Genomic DNA, 19,997 nt, shown 5'->3' on the forward strand with positions numbered 1-19,997 from the left:
TTACAATGAAATTTAGTAACATTTCTTGTACAAGTCACATCAAGTGTGCACTTGAAAGCTTTGGTGCCCTATTATTATTATTAATGTTGTTGTTGTTGTTGGAAAGATTATCCTAACAAGAACGTATTGCTACTCAGAAACATATTAATGGTTCTTCTATTTGCATTGCTAGTTTAATATTCTTTTCTTACAAGCATTTAAACACGTTTTTTGATGTAACGTTTCGGAAGAACACATGCTCTCTTCATCAGACATTTATATGTTGCTCATAGTTACAAGAATAGGATATATTTAACCTCTATTATTATAACTGTAACAATAATCAAGCTACAAATAAATATATGACAAAGAGAACATGTACTATCCCGAAATCTTACAACGAAAAACGTGTTTAAAAACTGGTAACAGCCTTAAACTAGAAGAAAACATATAAATCGTAACATCGCGAAATGCAACTGGTCTAAGCGACACACGTCATGGATGTGCGAACGCGCGATCTGTGGAAAGGACAATAAGTTTGTCACGTTGTGTTACCTTCTCTATAATTGGACTTTTCACATATTTTTATGGTCAGAAACCATCGTATCTCCGTTCATTCATCTACTTGGTGCCAGAAAATTAAAATATTAATAGTATCTAACATTGATGGGGATTAGGGGTAGCCTTGGGGTTAGTTGTCCCCCACTTTTGCCCCCGGACTATGCTAAACCTTATCTAGGAAGAGAAAGTAAACTGTCCTTGACCCTCAGTGTTGGAACCCAATCGCCGTGACTGGTATCTAACCATTTCTTTCGGTCCCCAAGACTGAACAGAACCAAGGACTCGTTAAGTCTTGACGAATCTTCGGCTTTCATTCGCATTTAGCCTTCCTGTGCATAAAGTGGACTTAGAACAACAAATCAATCAATTTCATTCTCATTAAACATTTGTGGCGATAACAATAAGCGCACAAAAGTAGTAAAATACAGAAGACCGTAGTAACTTAAAGATATTAACCGGGAGATTACACGATAACACATTTTCACTTTTTCAGGCCACCACTAAATCAACTCTCAACTCTCCAGTGTTACGTCCCAGATTTGTTGCTGTCTCCGAACAACAAATGCCTCGTATTTCTCTGCATATGCCACAACAGATAGGTCGTTACAGTATTTACCTGTCTGCTTGTCACAGAAATCCTGAAGTTATGCATCCAAGACCGAGCCTTGTGTTTAACACGTGTTTACCCGTTAGGGCTGACGTAAAATAAAAAGTAGGCGACATTAACTTAACCTCTTTCGGAATATTCTTGGTTAATTGTGTTTCAACTTGTTTGTTCTTTCACAGAAATTATGTAATCATTAGGGAAAGGATGCTAAGGTGTAAATTTAAGGTCGGGAAGGAAGAAAAAAGTTCTGAAAATGTATACAAAAAGGTGTAAACAACAAAATAAAAGGTGCATTGAAATGACTTTATTCAATGTTTTCTTTTTTGCGCCTTCTGTATATAATGCACGCGGAATAGTTTTTTTTTTTTAATTTTGTGTTTTCTCTCGCGGCTTTTCCTACATTATCTTGGGAACTATTGGGGTTGCAATGATTATATTATACCATTTCATAACTCTCGTTCTCCTCTACAAAATGAGACTATAGGATTTTATGTAGCTGCTCAAGAAGAGTGAAAACCATTTATTTTTCTGTCCAATTTTCTAACAAAACATGAAAGAAAAGGAAGGAAGAGGTGCTGAAGATACAAAGAGGGGGTAACAAGGGGATAAATGTGCTAATCTCACGACGAGATGCAAAGAGGTGCAACAAAGTTTGTTTCACTTCATTTCATGTCATAAAATATATATCTCAAACAATCGGTATGAAAACAGGTATATTGTGTTAATTTTGATAAAGCATTTTAGTATTCGCCACTCCAACCTTCTTATTACAGTTATATTTATATTGCTGAAAATGAAAAATAATAACGCAGCATAACTAATATAACAAATTCTCTAAATAAATCCTAACTTCAATGTACAAGATTACAACTAATAGTTACAACTATCTTACGGAGAAAGTAATAACTTCAACGTCTTATTACAATCGAATAGTTAGATGTAATCCTTCAGCATTTTGCATTGTTTAAATTCTTCTTACTTTAAACTTTTAAATTTCTTCACTTCTGTGCATCAAAATAATTGTTAAATTCTTATATTTCAGCGCTGAAGGAGTATACTGCCTGCAAATTCCCAACATTGACAGAGCCTGTCCAGGGCCGGATTAAGACGAAATTGGGCCTGATGCTTGAAATCTTCGGTGAACAATAAACACAACGACGTTATAGTTACGTCACAGCGCAAAGAATAATATCAACTGTTAAGTAACGCTGTGTCTAGGTGTCCGAAATTGGGGCTCCACATTTCATTCTAAGATTTATTTTCAGATTAATGTAGCAAAGGAAAACTGTTCAGCTTTCGGAAAATTCTCGTCTGTTTTCATGTGGGCCTATTTCAGGAATGGGTCTAATGCTGCAGCATCAATAGCACCCACCTTAATCCGGCCCTGAGCCCGTATGGTCTGTTAAAATAACAAAGCTTCTGTAACATTGAAATTCGTTTTCACATACTTGTAAATACTAGCATTGCACATGATAACCGTTATGTTTTATTATAATTCTTTAGCGAAGAACTTTATTGTCTGCTACGGGTTGAAACCTTGTTAATGTGAGGAACAATTAGTGTCGTGATCTGGCTGGCTTCAGTTTGAACGCCATGTTGGCCTTTAATGATTGGTTTAACAATGAGGGTTGTTTTTTTTACATCCCTTTTCTGCTTCTTTAGACTACTCACCTCGATTATGATAAATGAAGAGGTGATATGGCACTCACAAAGGAATACTCATAACCAAGTCAGTTCATTAGGTGTGTCCCTTCATCAGTTCAGCTGATTGTCACTTGTCCTCATCGTCCCGATTAGCCAAAAAAGTAACAGAAAAGCGACGTAAAGTGACAAAAATACAAGCACAAGAACATTTTACCACATATATTTTTTTCACAATCTCAACGTATTTCCTCATTTACTGATACGAAATTCTTCATACTCTTCGATAAGTTAGACTAATGAGAACTTTATTTCGTTTCTTTTGTACAAACATTCATTCACTGTGCCTACAGAAGTACGTAAATTATAACCCTTGATGTCATAATACTGAAAATTCCTTTTAAAAGCAGTAAGTAGATGTAGTGCAAAATATAATGTGAAGTTAAGTGATTTATATAGCTGAGGCTACGCACTCCATGTCGATTGATGGTATCGATAAGCAGTAGACGCCGCTCTCGCTGGAAGACAAAAAAATATCGTTATTGATTCAATCCTCAAGCAATTTCACAAATTACACAGGATGGATCAAAAGTTCGGAACCATCAATACAATAGCCAAACGAGTCGTCAGGCACCAATCGAGTGTCCTGGCATATAATGTGGAAAAGGCGAAAACCTGCTATACCTGCCGCAAAATTAGTTTGGTATTGAGAGCTGAAGGAACACGCGTCACGGTGTTGCCATATCATGCGGTACAGTACGCACTGCAGCCGTCTGACGCTGTGTCGAGGAAAACGTGTTATGAAAAGGAACAACAATGATGAAATGTGTTATTGTTTTTCGAGGAAAATGGAATAACAATGATGACAACAATGATGCATGTGTTATTGTTTTTTCTATTCATTTCCATCTCCCTTACAACATGAACGAATTAATGAAACGAGCATCGTTTACAGGTTACCTTTTCAATCCATTCTGTATATACACTTTCAATAATCATTTCTTTCCGAAGTCGCCATTAAAGTCTGCCCGTCTTTCAATTATACCGCAACTGAATTGCACAAAGTCCAGTTGGTGGGGCGTCTGACTTTCACGCGTGGAACCCGCGGTGGTTTGTGGAACTTTTTCAAATATCCCGAGCGGCTCCGGGGTCGACTCAGCCCAAGTGAGTACCTGGGGCAAACCTGTGGTAAAGGCGGTTGGTGAACCACATCACCGCATCACCTCCATAATATGGCCTAGGTCGAGGTAAAGAATGTGTGGAGCTCTACCTCCACATCTCCATATGCCTCCATACTTTATTTTGGGTCCATTATTTTTTTTTGTATGAGAATCCAAGATATTTTATGACTGTCCTTAAAGATGTTTCCCCACCTTGAAAAAATGCCGAATCTTTCAACGAAACGTGCAGTTTCCCAACAGTGGGATGATCTTTCCTCCTATAATAAGAGTAAATATGGCGAGAATAGCATCTTGCTGAAATGTATCTAAATTTGTCACGCGTTTACTGATATTCCTATTCTTTCCTGGGGTTTCCAATTGTGAAGCCTCGCATTTATTTATTTATTTATTTATTTCTACCACATTATATTTTTCTTTCCCTATGGTAACAATAGTGTTCTTAGACACGCCGAAAGCAGCAGCAGTCCTGTCCAGAACTTTGTTTACAGAAATGATTCGACCCCCCATTGTTTTTCTCTTGCTCAAATTATTTGCGCTCAGAACAAACCATCTCCCGCGTTTGGCCTTTGAGAAGAATTCTTTTTTCTTTTAGTGCATGGCCTCTTTGGTACATTGTCATCTCGAGTATTGCCTCCTGTGCTTGACATTCTTCACACAAGCACACGACACACTCAAGCAGAACACAGAAAATTATGTACAAAAAATAACACACTAAAACAACACGCTATATACAACAAAGAATACTCTAAATTCAATAAACACTAAACAAACGGACTGATTAAAATATCACAGTAACGCAACGCAACAAACAAACAACACGTCCTCTCCCAACAACATGAAATCTGATCGCAGGAAGAATCGCCCGATAAGCGGCAACACCGAGAAAAATGTTTTCTGTTGCTAGGTAACCAGGGCCTGGGTGAAGCACTGGGAAGATTTTGATTGGCCCGCATGCCCTCCCGCAGTGACGTAGACCCGATTTCAACACGTGGTTCTCAAGTGTCAATACCAAACTAATTTTGCGGCAGGTTTAGGGCATGTTAGCAAGGTGGCTGTCACTTTAGCCACCTTAGTCAGCTTCATATCCTTAAATGGAAACGTGGTCATGTGGCATATCGAAATCGGCTAGAATTTCACGAGTAACACGATTGTGTGTTTAATGTCAGCGTAACTTTAACCGTTGACCTGTTTGAACCACAAATGTTTTTCATTACAAGTGACTTGATAGATGGTGATCAAGGTTGCCCGCAGGATTTTTCTCAACGAGCAGAGTCACAGAAACTTATATTATTATTATTAGTAGTAGTAGTAGTAGTAGTAGTAGTAGCTAGTACATTAATATTACTACTACTACTACTTATGTTTTTTTTTAAATTACATATATTTGTAATTTCCATATTTTGTATATCTACAAATATATGTCCCTGCGAACGCCCATGATGATGATGTTAACTCAATTCTCAAAATTTCTTTATCAATTCTGTAATTTGTCTGAGTAACGTTCGTTGGAATCTTTTACAATAACACGACGCGGCCAGAAGTATCTTCACCAATTTTTCTTGGGTTAACTTCATCACAAATCAAGCTGCCTGTAATGAAAATATTTGAAGTTCAAACAGCGTTAAAGGTGGTTAAAGCGACTCAAAATTAGGCACACCTTCATGTTTCTCGAGGAATGGAAGCACACTTTTACATGTCACATGATCATCTTTCCATGTAAGAAAATGAAGTTGACTTCAAGATGATGACAGCCATCTTTTTAGCATGGTTGGATGGTTTTCCCTCTCTTCTTTCCCACATCATGTGCCAGAATACTAGATTGGTGTCAGCCCATTTGACTTTTATATGGATGGTTCCGCACTTTTGATCCACCTTATACATAGACTCATACAGTAGCTATTAATAATACACAGGCGGAATTTGTAATTTTACAATGCTGTCATCCTATGAGCCAGATTTATTGAGTAAAGTAATGGCGTTATTTTTATTTTGAGATTACGTTACATTACTACAGATAAATTCAAAATGTTATGGAATAAATGCTAAATTCTCACCAAATGAAGTATGGGAGATTTATCACAGAAAAAAATATATCTGCTTCCATTGAGGTGAACGTACGCACAATAAAAATGAAATCCCTAGACTTTATGTGTGTTGTCTAACTCTGTAGCAAGTTTGGCCATCGTTGCAGGTGACTGTACATGTTTAGGTGCTGCAACAACTCTCTTAATTTTCTTATCTGCCTGTATTGCATGTCAAAGTAACATGTTACATTTTGTCTAAGGTAACGGTAACTCTTTATTTCTCTTTCCCCCAAATTAATTATATAAGCATTTCATTGCATCTGTTCTTTCATCTAATCATCATAATCGGCTCGATTAACATAATGACGTAGAGAAGATGCATTAACTAACGAAATCCAAAAGAAACAAAAATAGCTTAAGAACACTAGCAATCTAGAACTTTGTGTCCAGACACAGGTAACATGTGCAATTAAGAACCTATTATTTTTTTTTTTAGTCAAGTTATGATAACCATACTGTTGATGGTTTGGAGGAAAGTTCGGTGGCGGTTCAAGTCCAATATCACTCCTTATTCGTGTACTTACTTGGTTCGTTTGCTCTGTCCAAAAGCTGCTGTCTCCTCGCCTGTGCATGGTGGGGTTGCCAGAATGCAGTTGTCCAAAGAAGTTTTGGTTCCAATGTACGGTGCATGTGTATGGTTTGTGAGAGTATGCTTGTAGTAGCACATGGCTTGCCTGTGGGAACAATTGACGGGTTTTCCTGCAAGAGAAAAAAACATTGAAGAGACCAGCTGGTAGCAACATTTGAACATTTGTAACAATTCAAAGCTGTTCAGGACAGCTGTAATTAGCTCTTTTGTGGTTGAGTGAGAGACATTCCAGTGGACGCCAAACGATGTAAATGAAAAAAAGTTGTAAAAGAAAGAATGCCATGGCGCTCCCGTGAAATTATTTTTGCACTCTATTAAATCAATATTGTTTTCAGTTTTCAAAAAATTGGATCTGAAAATGTTCTTGCTCGATTCGCTCGCAAAGTTATTATTTTCTGTAATGCATTGTAAATTAAAAAAGAGAAGTAAGACTTCTCTGAATTCATTTTTTTTAAATGCATGAACAATTGTTTTGAGGAAAAAACGCGTGCGCATTTTAGAGACAATTTTAAAAGTGTTTAGTGTTGGTTTATTATAACGTGGATGAATTGATTAAGTAATGTATTTAAATAATAAGGCACCTAAACCCAATATGGCCTAGTACCCAATAAGGTATATTTGCTGTTCCGAAGTAGTTACAAGGTTAATTCAACAAGTGACGTTAGTATGTCATTTAGACTGTCCGAATGACGTGATTGAACCTGTTGACTGAACCTACATATGTTGCAGTAACTTGAGGACAAAGAAACGAAATAGCTGTACCTCGTGATTGTGTTCTATGTGATCTAATATTGCATAGTCAAGTTATTACTTACTACATCTTCCAAGTGATAGGTGTTTGTATCTCTAGTACATATTACGATAGCTCATAATTTGTACTTTACAACAAAGTACTTAGACTTTAATCTAAAGTACTGTTTGTAACGAATGAAAAAAGAACACGATGTAAGGTGGACTCAATATGGCCTACATATGAATATATCGTGAAGGACATGCACAAATGTGACATTTATTACTCTTTATGTTCATATAGAGTGTGTGGAATTCACTAAAGATGATAAAGGACCTTTCATTTTCCCACACTGTGATGTGTAATCCATGGTTTTCTGGTAGCAAATTGTGACATGCCACTCCCTTGTGAATTTCTGTTGCATATTTTGATGTGAAATAACAAAATATATGACTAGGCCATATTGGGTACATATGTACCCAATATGGCCTAATCGTAACTTTTTTATAAAATCTTCCCGGCACCCATGTTATTATTTGGAATTTGCTCCAATTTGCAGTAAACATCCTGAGATGTACTCTCATTTGAACCTTGCCACTAGTTTAATATTTACACCACTAGAAACAATCGCAAACCTTCGGTAGGCCATATTGGGTTCTTACTTACTTACTTACTTATTCCGATCCTCTTCTACCGATTGGTGTCGAGGTTTTGTAGAGAGCTCGCCATCTGTCACGATCTTCTGCCAACTTCCTTCCTTCACTCCACGAGATGTTCCTCCTGCTCAGGATATCCTTCATTCCCTCATTCCATGTCCTACGTGGTCTTCCTTTCGGTCTCTTTACACCCAATCCTCCCATTCTTGCTTCCCATACCTGTTTAGGTATCCGATGTTCAGGCATTCTGCTGAGGTGTCCAAACCATCTGAGTTGTGCTTGCTCCACATCCTGATATATTGGTTTTGTGTTTAATGTTATTCTGATTGTTTGATTTCTGATTATGTCCCTTCTGGTCTTTCCCACTGTTCTCCTCAAATATTTCATTTCTACTGTTTGTAAGTTTTGTTTTTGTTTTTCATTAATTATCCAGGATTCACTTCCATATATCAATGTTGGTACATAAGTTGATTTGTACACAATATATTTTTTTTTGGCTTATTTCCTTTTTCCCTAAAAATCCTTTGTTTATGGCATAATATAATCTGTTTGTATTCTTTATTCGAGTGTTTAATTCTTCATCTATTTTTCCATTACTATTGATTGTAACACCTAGATACTTAAAACTTTGTACTTGTTTTAGCTCTGAATCTTCAAGGCTTATTATGCAGGGTTTTTCTATTCTCCCTATCCTTAACACAGTTGTTTTATCTTTGTTTATTTTCATATATTTCTTTGACATATTACCATTTATTATTTCTAAATTCCTTTGTAGGTTTGCTTGTGAATTTGCAAACAATACAATATCATCTGCATATAAAAGTTCAGATACAGTTACAGTTTTCAGTTTCCAATTTCCTACTTTGAATTGTCTCATCTTTGGTTTTATTTCTTTCAGAACATCATCCATCAGAATAATAAGCAAGTATGGGGATAAAATATCACCTTGTCTTACTCCTGTTGATGTTTTGAATTCCTCTGATCTGTTATTGCCAGTTCTGACATAGCATCTATTTGTACTGTAGAAACTTTGTATTGCTTCTACTAATTGTTTGTTTACATTGTTTTTCTTTAGGGTTTTCCATAGCTCTTGCCATGGCACCCTATCGAAAGCCTTTTCCAAATCTATAAAGCATAGGTATAATTCTCTGTTGTATTCTATAACTTTCTCTATTATTTGCCTTATTGTAAATATGTGATCTTGGACACATCTACCTGGTCTGAATCCACTTTGTGTCTCCTCTAATTTATCCTCGATTTCTTGTCTTAGTCTAGTTTCCAAAATTCTTGAATAGACTTTGCCAGGCACACTGAGTAGTGAAATACCTCTGAGATTTCCGCATTCCCTGTTATCTCCTTTCTTATATATTGGTATTAGTATTGATATTTCCCAATCCTTCACTATCTTCTTTTCCTTCCATGCCACATTTATTATTCTGAGCAGCAAATCTTCTCCTTCCTTTCCCATATACTTGATCATTTCTGGTGCAATGCCATCATGACCAGCTGCCTTTCCTAGTTTCATTCTACTAATAGCTTTCTTTAACTCTTCCCTCGTAATTACTTCTTGTTCTACATCTAGCATATCTGGTTCTTCAGGCCTTCTCTCCTCCTCCTCCTCCTCTTCATTTGGTACGTTTCTTTCGTTTTCACTTAATAATTTTTGGAAATAGTTTTTCCATCTTTTCATTATTTCTTGAGAATTTGTTAATAATTTCTTATTTTCATCATATATAAATTTTAAAGGGCAATCTTTTTGTTTCCTCATGTTCTTCAAAACTTTGTAAAAAAGTTTTTGATTTTCCTTACGATTTTGCTCCATATTTCTTCCAAATTGCTCCCACATTTCTTTCTTTGCCTCTTGAACCACTTTCTTCACTTTATCCCTCTGCTTTCTATATTCTTCAAATGTCTCCAGAGTACCCACTGACAGGTATTTCTTCCATTTTTCTTTCTTATCTTTTACCTCTGCTTCTATTTCTGGATTCCACCAATTTGTTATCTTTTTCTTGCTTCCTATTCTAGATGTTCCACATACTTGTTCAGCTGCAGATATTATTGCCCCTTTCCATTTACTCCAGAGTTTTTCTAAGTCCTCTTCTCTTTCTTCTACTTGCTCATTCGCTAGTTCTTCTTTCACTTTCTTTCTAAATTCTCCTTGAAAATTTTTCTCTTTCAACTTGTATACCTTTATCTTCTCTCTTATGTTGTAATTTATCGTTTTCTTCCTTCTATTCATCCTTGATGTCTTACTTTTAACTTTTATATTGGGTTCAGGTACCTTATATGGTGTATACATATGTACAGGGTGATTATAAAGTCTCAATCCATTTTTGAGAAAAAGATATTTGAGATTAGGACAAATGTATTGAATGAACTCCCTAGTACATGGTAACACATAATCAACATTGAAGGAAAAAAATATCGGACATAATAAGTGGTGTACAGAAAAAATCCATGAAAGTGTCACCTCAATGTACTTCCACATGAGCACTCTGCATTTCTACGCATGAATCCCAAACAAACACCTTTGAGACTATTCTCGGTGTCATATAGAACACAGCCTGCTGGATATGTTGACGTAGGTGTTGAAGAGAGGTGATCTTTACCCTGTAACACCTGTGACTTGATGTAGCCCCATGCAAAAAATTCAAGAGGCGTGAGAGGCTTCATCCCTAAAGAACACGTATTCCATCAAATCTTCCTCCTCCACTGACTAACAGCTCTGCACACATTGTTTCGCGACAAGTACAGTCCTCCCTTTCTAACTTGTGCGACGACCGGTTTTTTTTTTTTTTTTTTTTTTTTTTTAGGTTGTAATGGAGTATCTTCCACACAGTCGGTTGTGGTGAAGACAGCTCCCGGCTTAAACGTCTTTTTCATGTCTTTGAGCTTCTTGTGATGGCATCTTCTGCCGGTTGCATGGTTTCTGCTGCTACGCCAAGCCTTCCTAAACGTTAACGACCGTGTATAGTACCTGTTCACTTGGATTTTTGAACCAGTAGCCTGAAATTAGCGCTGGTTGTAGCAGGTTTGTGGAGTTTTCTTTCGAACATTGCCTGAACCTCTTTGAAGCTTAATCCCCGCAAACGTACATACGTGATACATCACAGCTATTCTCTCCCTTTCAGTCAGCATCTTTCACATCATCCACAAAAGAAAGAGGAAATCAGCCGTTTTCACAAAAATGGATCGAAACTTTATAATCAGCCTGTATTATAGAGACTTTGAATACGTACACATTTTAGTGTTATCATGATGCATATGTTCTCTTATTTTACGTCGGTCCATGTTGCATATGTGTAAAACATATGTTGTAAGTACATGAAAGTTATACATGTTATATGTATGCTCGTTTTCCATTATTTGTTACTGTAAAATTGAACGTTTTGAAAAAAATATTTCAAATCATTTCTTCCAACACAAATGCTTTAGCACCGACTTATACCCCCTTCTTGGTAATTTTCGAGGATAATAACGTCTTTGGTACTACTACTACTAATAATAATAATACTATAATAGCATTATTTTAATTATTGTTATTATTGGTACGTTTATCCTGGTACTTGTCCCTCCTCCCCAGACAAAAATTCGTTGTTGCGCCTCAGAGACATTCTAATTTCTCAGTCTACCTCTGCCAAATCCTGCAATCTGCTGGTTTGGTGCGAAGATGTTTATAGTGAAATGACGTCACTGGAATCGGATTCAACTGTTTATACCAGAAATAGAAGATACAATGGTTACTTCTGTCTGCAGTAGATCTCGCTGGTTGTATTTGTATGCCAGAGCATGAATGCTCAATCAAGAATTATCCCCAGTCAATGATCTTTGAAAGCACTTCACGTGAAGTGTCGAATTGCAAATCAGCTCTTGTTTAGATATCTCAATCTCATTGACGATGACATCTTACTTTACATAGATTTGCAGTATTAAAGACTTTTCAAAAGTCCAATAAATTTCCAAAATTGATAACAAAAAAGGTCATTCCTACAAGAAAAATCTCTTTATATATTGTAAGACGGGCAGAAACTACGTCACAGGAAAAGCACTAAGAATAGTACAATTCTTCTAGCGATAGAAACAGCAATCTAATTACCGCATTATTTGTATTCATTTACATTATATTACATTCTGAACAATTTATACAATGTACAACGGTGTTCGAGTAAACATTTGTGTTCAAGCTTCCCCTATAATCAAGTGATAATGTTTGTATTTCTCAAACAGGAATGTGATGTGTGGTGTTGGACAATTCGAACAATGCTTTGTCATAAATATTATTCACGTTCCTATGTATCACCTGTGTTCCTACTGCAAAGGAATTTACTGTTTCTATTTTTCTAATGCTTGTTTAACGCTAGGTTCTTCAATTGTTTGTTAACCCGGGTTTCTCAACTGATATCGGGAAAATCAGCGCCGTCTGGTCTTGCGTTTTCAAAATCTTTGGCTTCAATATGGTCCTGCTTGGGAGGTGTTGTGTTGAGTAGTTTGTTAGGAGGATGAATTACTCAGGGGATAGAGTAAGATTTCACATCTTGCCCTTCCCTCATGTAAACTTTTATTATTAGTATTATTATTATTGTTGTTGTTAATAATATTTTACAAATAGAAAAAAAATTTAATTGAAAATACTTAGGCTCTGTTGACAAGTTCGGACTTGAGTCCACTAATTAAATAAAAATTGTAATCTTCATGTTTCCTTTCTATAAACATCTCTCACTTTGTTGATGAAGAGCTTTTTGTCTTTTTGTACTTTTTCACGATGCACAGATATGAAACACAGCTGATCCTCTGATTCACGGGGAGGGCGTGAATCGGGTGAGAAAATGAAACAATGTTAATATTTCCTATAAGTTCATTCAAATTCAAAATTATCGGGAATATGGTAATAAAGCGATCCTTTAACTATAATTTACAGTAATTAATAATTTGTTAAGGTGAAACAAGTCAGTTACCTAACATTGAAATATGCATTATCAGTCTTTAAATTCCAATACAAACATTATATTTAGAGTGTAGGACCTTATATTTTATTCACACATCTTCCACAAATAAAATTTATGGCAGTTAATTGATGTACCTTACAGCCTGTAAGGCACAGAAAAAAATATTATTGATGATAATATAAAGGTTCAATTTTACCATTTGAATTTCATGGACTTTTTCCAGAAATCTCAGAGAGGGCAGGGGGCACCTTTGCTTCAAGGAAGGAGTAAGTGACTGTTATAGCTCATTTCTGGTCTTACGGCAGGCGGCCTACATGCTGCGGGGAATACGCAGCAGACCAACCAGACAACTGCCGTGTCGCTGAGAGTTACGATGTCACGGGAGGAGGTGCTGCGCGCATTTCGTTCTACAGGCTGCTGTGTTTCTCATCTCACTGGATTGGTCGCTACCCTACTTCCCTTGCTAGCATGTAGGTCGACCGCCGTAAGACCAGACATGAGCTATAAGAATACTAACCTGTGCACTCAGGTTGAGTCTGGCCCCCATTCGCACAGAACTGGACCTGTGTGTTCCTATTCGTGCACGGCTGGCCGTAGAGGCCACAGTTGGTGCTGATCGACTCCGTGCGGTAGGCGCTGGAAGGTTCCAGCACGTAGATGCACCCAGTGCTGTAACCCTGGAAACTAAATATCACTATCCCTGGATCCAAGCCTACATACAAGAAAAGAAAACAAAAACGAGTCATTCCAAATTATCTTCGTGGTTGCATTTTTCTCAACTTTCTGCCATTTTCTTTTGGCTGATTAGGGATTATTGATGATTGCATGAAATTGATGAAGGTACGCTCACAAACTGGACCATGTTGGGTCTGAAACCTGCAATCGTAGGTGGTGAGATTCTGAGTCGACCACTCAACATCCTCAGCCACTTCACGAAGCACACTTTTCGAGCGTAGGCTCAGGGTAAAACTTCACAAATTTAGAGTACTTTTTTCTATTAAGACTTTTCCAATATATCGCACATATGGAAAATTGATTCTATAAAACTCTTACGATTACGTTATCCTTCTTCATATGTTATCTATTCGTGTTCAAACTCATGAATTAAGCTTCGTTACTGAAGATCGGCATGAATGAAACAAGGCATTGAAGGTTTTAGATGAGTTAGGGCTGTGGACTTGTTTGCTTAGCCAAATTCACTTAGGACTTTCAATATGTTTTCATGATATTAAATGGATATTTTCTTCATTTTTTTTACTTCGCTTTTCTGTGACTTCTGGGTAAACGCGAAGATGAAGATGAATGATGATGGGATTAAACTGATGAAAGAACAATCACAAATATGCATGGACAGGAGACTAGCACAAGGCCTACTTGCTGTGAGTCCAAACGCCAGAGCCTCGTTAGTCGGTGAAAATGTAGTCCAGGGACATGTGCGTCCTCAGGATTTTTTCCAGGGAGGGGCAAGCTAGATATTTTTTTCCAGATCGGGACAAAGGAGGCATATTTCACCCCATAATTGTGATTCCCCCTCAAAAAAACACTGCTTCAGTCTGAAATTATTCTGTTCTTTCAACACCCTTATAACATAAATTACTATGACTGAAATCAAATTATGTGTGAAATATATACTTTTTAGGGGAACATTCATTAACAAGGGGGCCCCCTTGCCCTCCCCCCTTCTGGACGTCCATGTCCAGCGTGTGGAAGAGAGGTTGACATTTGAGCGTTTTCCGAACTGGTCACTCCTTATACCCCAAAATGGTATTCAATAACATCTCATGAATATTATGGCCCATCCTGCTGTTTTGGATTATAATTGCACAAATTAAAATTAAAATATATTAAGTTCAATGTCATAATGCAATACTGTATTCTATCTTGCAAGTAATATGTTATATTATTCTTTTCCCTAATCTATATTTGTATAGTCAGGCCCTGATTTATTTATTTATTTACTTCTTCTTTTGGATGGTGAAGTTAAGGCATAAGCCTTTTCTGACACTTAACCATCTCTACTTCACATTTTACAAATTTAGTTGAAATATCTAACAGTTTGCGAAATATCAAACATCAAAATACCAAAGAAAATTAAAAAAAACACAAAAAAGAAAGAAGAAAAAACACAAAAAAGAAAAAATACACATATATGCTGTAAGAAACGTAAAAAATGCACGTTCAGCATGAACACACACATAACAAAAATACAGAAAAGTCGGTCGGTGTTTGGCCTGCAAATTTAGATCAAGAAAGGTTTGATTTGATTTTCTTTCCTTGTTTTCAGTACTGATAAGTTGCCTCCAGAAGATGCTTTCTTAATTTTGATTTGAAATTGCCTAGAGAAGAAGAGTTTCTTATGTCATTGGGGAAGTCGTTCCACGCTCTGGTGGCAGTGACCGTGAAGGAATTTCCGTAAAACGCTGACTTGTGGTTTTGGTTTGTGTTTTAAGTCCACTTTATGCACAGTAAGGCTAATCGGGACTGGACCTACAGTTTAAAGTGGGATCCGAACCACTTGTGCCTCCACCGGGTATCGAACCCGGGACCCCTTGATTACAAGGCAATGATGCTACCACTGCGCCATGGGGGAGGCCATCGCTGTCTTGTGGGAGGGGAAGGTGAGCAGGGAGTTGTTTCGTGAACTGGTAGCAATGGTGTGTGCTGCGCTTAGGGGTTTGAAATCGTGAAAATAGGTAAGGGGTTCTCTTGAATGCACTATTTTGTAGAGCGCTGTAAGAGCGTGGAAGCGACGGCGTGTTGAAAGGTTGAACCAGCCTAGGTCTTTGAAAGCCGGGGTAAGGTGGTCAAAATGTTTCATGTTATAAATAAAACGTACGCATGCATTTTGTATTCGCTGTAGACGTCTTGATAGTTCACCGTTGAGGTCAACATACGTCAAGTCGCAGTAGTCTATTTGCGACAAAACTAGCGATTCCACAAGTGTTTTCTTTATCTCTTGTGGTAAGATGTTTTTAGGCGGTACAGTGAGTGTAATGCTGCGTAAGATTTTTTGCATATGGCCTTCACATGGTCACTCCAGGTGAGGTTCTCGTCCACAACAATTCCCAGGTCTTTGACCGAAAGTGATAGTGAAATGGGTTTTCCGTCTACAAGAATGTCCGGGATGTAGGACTTCGTTGTTGTGGATATGAGGTGCCGTGAGCCAATTTGATTTGATTTGATTTGATTTAGTTTATTTTACTTCGCGTTTTGTGCCTCTTGGCTAATTTGCGAAGATGGGGATGAGTGATGAAATGATGAAATTGATGAATGGACATTCACAAACAACCAAGCCCGACCGGGATTCGAACCCGGGACCCTTGGCGTCGCAGCGCGATGTGCTAACCACTTTCTTTTTTTAAAAAAAAAAAAGGTAATACCCCCTACACGGAGGTATCCCCTACCAATCACTCTTTTTCTCACTTTTATACTTTTTCAATTCTTACATTTTCTTTGTGTCTTATCAACTGGACAAACACAAATACCCATGCCTTACCCGGGACTCGAACCCAGAACCCCTGGCGTTGTAGCGCGCTCTGCTAACCACTTTTTTTTTCCTATGTTTTTTTTTTATTGTCTCATTCTGATATACAAGTTATGGAATTACATTGTTTTTGACATAAGTGTAGTACTGCTATTACAATTCGTATTTCTATCTGGTTAACCTTTACATTTTTGTTTGACCTAAATTAAGTATAAAGCACTAATAAGAAATTTGCATACCATTTCTTCCTTGCTTGGAGAGGAATTTTTTCATATTGTTCTTGCAAGAAGATACTGAATTGTTTCTGAAAACTGCTCTCGTCATTGTGAAATATATATAATAAGTATTCTGTTATCAACCATTGTACTGCTCGTTGTTTTGTTGGTGGATAAAAATTGAAAGCAGGAAAAACTATATCTGTATCCGTTAACTTTGTTAATGAGGTGCGGCATATACGACTGAGCATTGTTCGCAATGTGTTCCACGCCGTGGAGGAGTTGCGACACTTGGTTATCCTGTGGGCTAAAGAGTCAGGCACGTTGCATGATATACAGTTAGGAGAGTCACTGATTCCATATTGGTATGTCCTATCTCTTGTCACTATAACACGATGAACCACTTTGTACCATATTGATTGGGCAGCTTTTGAAAGGTGTTTGGCGGAGACATTTTCCCATATTTGTGGCCAATTATGTGTATTGAAATCCCGGACTATTCGTGGTACTGTGTGCTTGAAACTATTAATTTCACTATATAACTTTTTAACAGATGGTGTAATTGTCTCATGTCGTAATAACTGGTAGCATACCTGTAAAGCGATGTCCTTATAAAACGAAAATCTTTTGGGGATACTTTGAATATCGATGGGAGCTTCTAATGGAATGTCCTGTATTATCTTCTGTATACATGCTTGGGTCGTTGACTCGTGCAGTGAGAAAGCTGTTTTAAGGCCAGTCTGTACAAACAATGCTCTTGCCTGTGTGTTCACGTGTATTAGTGCCAAACCACCTGTCTTCTCTGATAACGTGACCTCATTTATTGCCACCCGGAAAATTGTATCGTGCCACAAAAAGCAGCCAACTGCTTTGTTGACCTTGGCTAAGTGCTGTGTTTTGAAGGGCAGGATTTTTGCTACATACCAAAGTTTAGAGAGAGCAAAAACGTTGATAAATCTTACTCGTGTTTTTAAACTCAGAGAGCGCATCTTGTTCACTCTGAGGACGTAGATTGCCCTCTCGCACGTGAGATTACTATTGGCTTCGATCGTTTCATCGATATTTGCATAGAAGTTTATACCTAAAACTTTTATTTTCTTGTCTACAGGGATCTCCGTATTGTTTGTGAAAGGATTCTCCTTGCCAAGGGGCATCAGGAATGACTTTCGATTGTTTAGTTTTGCTCCTGATGTGAGCTCAAAAGTATGTATTTGGCTTTTAACACTGTACAGATCTCTTTCATCCTTGAGAAAAATCGTGACGTCGTCCATGAAACTGCCAACTTGTATTGTGGTGGAAGCCATAGAAATGCCCTGTAAATGATGCTGGATACTAAACAAAAATGGGGCTATTGTGAGGACGTACAATGTGCTACTCAAGGGACTACCTTGTAGTACACCTCGTCGCATTTTAAAACTTGTTGTCAAGAAACCATTTATTTTGAGTTTTAGCAGCATATGATTATATAATGTTTTTATCCAATTAAGAAAAGTGTCTCCGAAGCCATATGCTTCTAAGACTTTGTACAGATATTCGTGGCTCACTCTGTCATATGCTTGAGAAAAATCTAAAGATAGAATTGCCTCTGATGCATTTTTATTTTGTTTGGTAATAATTACGTCTCTTATCGTTTGTAGCAAGTGATGTATACTTTGGGACGTATTACAAGCGAACTGTAAATTGCCAATAAGTTTAACCATATATTTTTTTAAACGCTGATTTACTTATAAGTTTGATGTCACTGCTCAATATGGAAATTGGCCTAAAATCTGTGACGAACTTTGGATTTGCCTTTTTGGGAACTAACACTATAACTCCCGTGCTACTGGTCTTCCCTATGGTCCCTGTTGTCAACACTTCGTTGACCCATTCCGTTAATTCGTCTCCTATTAGATCCCAGAAACATTGATAGAATTCTGATGGTAATCCATCTTCGGCTGTAGTTTTATTCCTCGGAGCTTTGAATACTGCATCATGAACCTCCTTTTTACTAAACGGTTGTGTGAGCTCAGTTCTTTCATTTTCTGTCAGTGACGCAGGGAGGTAGTTCAAAAAATTGCATTGCGTTTCTGTTGGATTAAAGGCTTGACCAAGAAGATTTTTATAGTATTGCAAAAACCTGTCGTGTATACTATGAGGGCTGGTGACAACTTCACCGGAATCTAAAGTTAATTTATGATAACGTGACTCCTGGCGTGTTTATGTTCTTGAAGAATGTGACTTAGTGTGGCTTGCTCGTCTGGGTCTATAGGAAGAATCTTGCTCTTTATTATTGCTGCAGATTTTCGTTTCCTATGTATAGCAAGTAATTGCGCTTTTATTTCATTTGCATAAGGACGATCGAAATTACCTTGCAATGCTAAACGATGGAGATCATTCAAGACGGCATACAAAATATTATATTTGTTTCTTTGATCTCTACTAACCTCTGCACTGAAGAATTTACTGACCTGACGAAATTTAGGCTTAACTCGAGTTTCCCACCACTCGATTAGGGTCTTGTGTACTGGCCGAGAGGCCTTGAGTTCGTTCCACGTTTCCCTGATTAGCTGGACATAACTACCATTGCGTAATAATGTGCTATTTAAAAGCCAGTATCCGCTACCTTGTCGGGGTTTGATCAAATCTAAATTTATTTTGAGAATTGGGACACTATGATCACTAAAGCATACTGGAAAATTTTGAACACTAATGATATATTCCTGAAATCTTGGTGCGACATAAAACCTATAGATCCTTGACGCACTATTGGAGGTGATATGTGTGTAACCTTGACTTTCGCCATTGGTGTGTATCCAAGCGTCACGCAGTTGTAACCCCTGCGTTAATTCATAGAGCGCACGTGAGAAGTTGTATCCTGGATTTTGATCTTGTGAACGAATTACGCAGTTAAAATCTCCCACTAGTATAGTGTCTAGTGTGTTGGATGTCAACTCGGGCCCTACAACTGTTGAAAAAAAATCTTCTCTTTCCCGTCTGTTTTGGCTTCCTGACGGAGCATACACATTACAGAGAAACACTGAGCCTAATTTGGCACTTATTTGTCTGCCCGTGGGATGGGGCACTACATTACGTAAATCCAAGTGTCGCCTACATGCTATGGCAGTCCCTTGTGCAAAGGGAGTAAAATTGTTGTAAACTTTAAACATGTTCAGTACAGAAAAATCGTCTATGGCTACCTCTTGTAAGAGGGCCACATCAATAGACGATTTAATGAGAAAGTCATTGAGAGCAATTATTTTGGTCGTACTTTGCATTTGATTCAAATTTATAGATGCCAAGGTAAATGTTTGCATGATTAGAACTGTCCACAAAAGAAAACTA

At 37.5% G+C, this 19,997-nt stretch overlaps 1 protein-coding gene across 2 annotated transcripts in view; it reads right to left on the bottom strand.

The window, feature by feature from the left end:
* Nucleotides 1-3,075: 3,075 nt before the first annotated feature.
* Nucleotides 3,076-19,997, bottom strand: part of LOC145988330 (inactive pancreatic lipase-related protein 1-like) — a 38,241-nt gene continuing 21,319 nt past the window's right edge. For both annotated transcript variants that reach the window (XM_083123197.1, XM_083123196.1), the window contains 3 exons: nt 13,492-13,686; nt 6,578-6,752; nt 3,076-3,306 (listed from right to left, as the gene is read on the bottom strand). In XM_083123197.1, the coding sequence (XP_082979323.1) occupies nt 3,240-3,306; nt 6,578-6,752; nt 13,492-13,686 (437 nt within the window). In that variant the 3' untranslated portion in view covers nt 3,076-3,239. The remainder of the gene's footprint in view (nt 3,307-6,577; nt 6,753-13,491; nt 13,687-19,997) is intronic.

This window comes from Lepisma saccharinum, chromosome 5, assembly GCF_977018435.1.
Source record: "Lepisma saccharinum chromosome 5, izLepSacc3.1, whole genome shotgun sequence".
Taxonomy (NCBI): Eukaryota; Metazoa; Arthropoda; class Insecta; order Zygentoma; family Lepismatidae; genus Lepisma; species Lepisma saccharinum.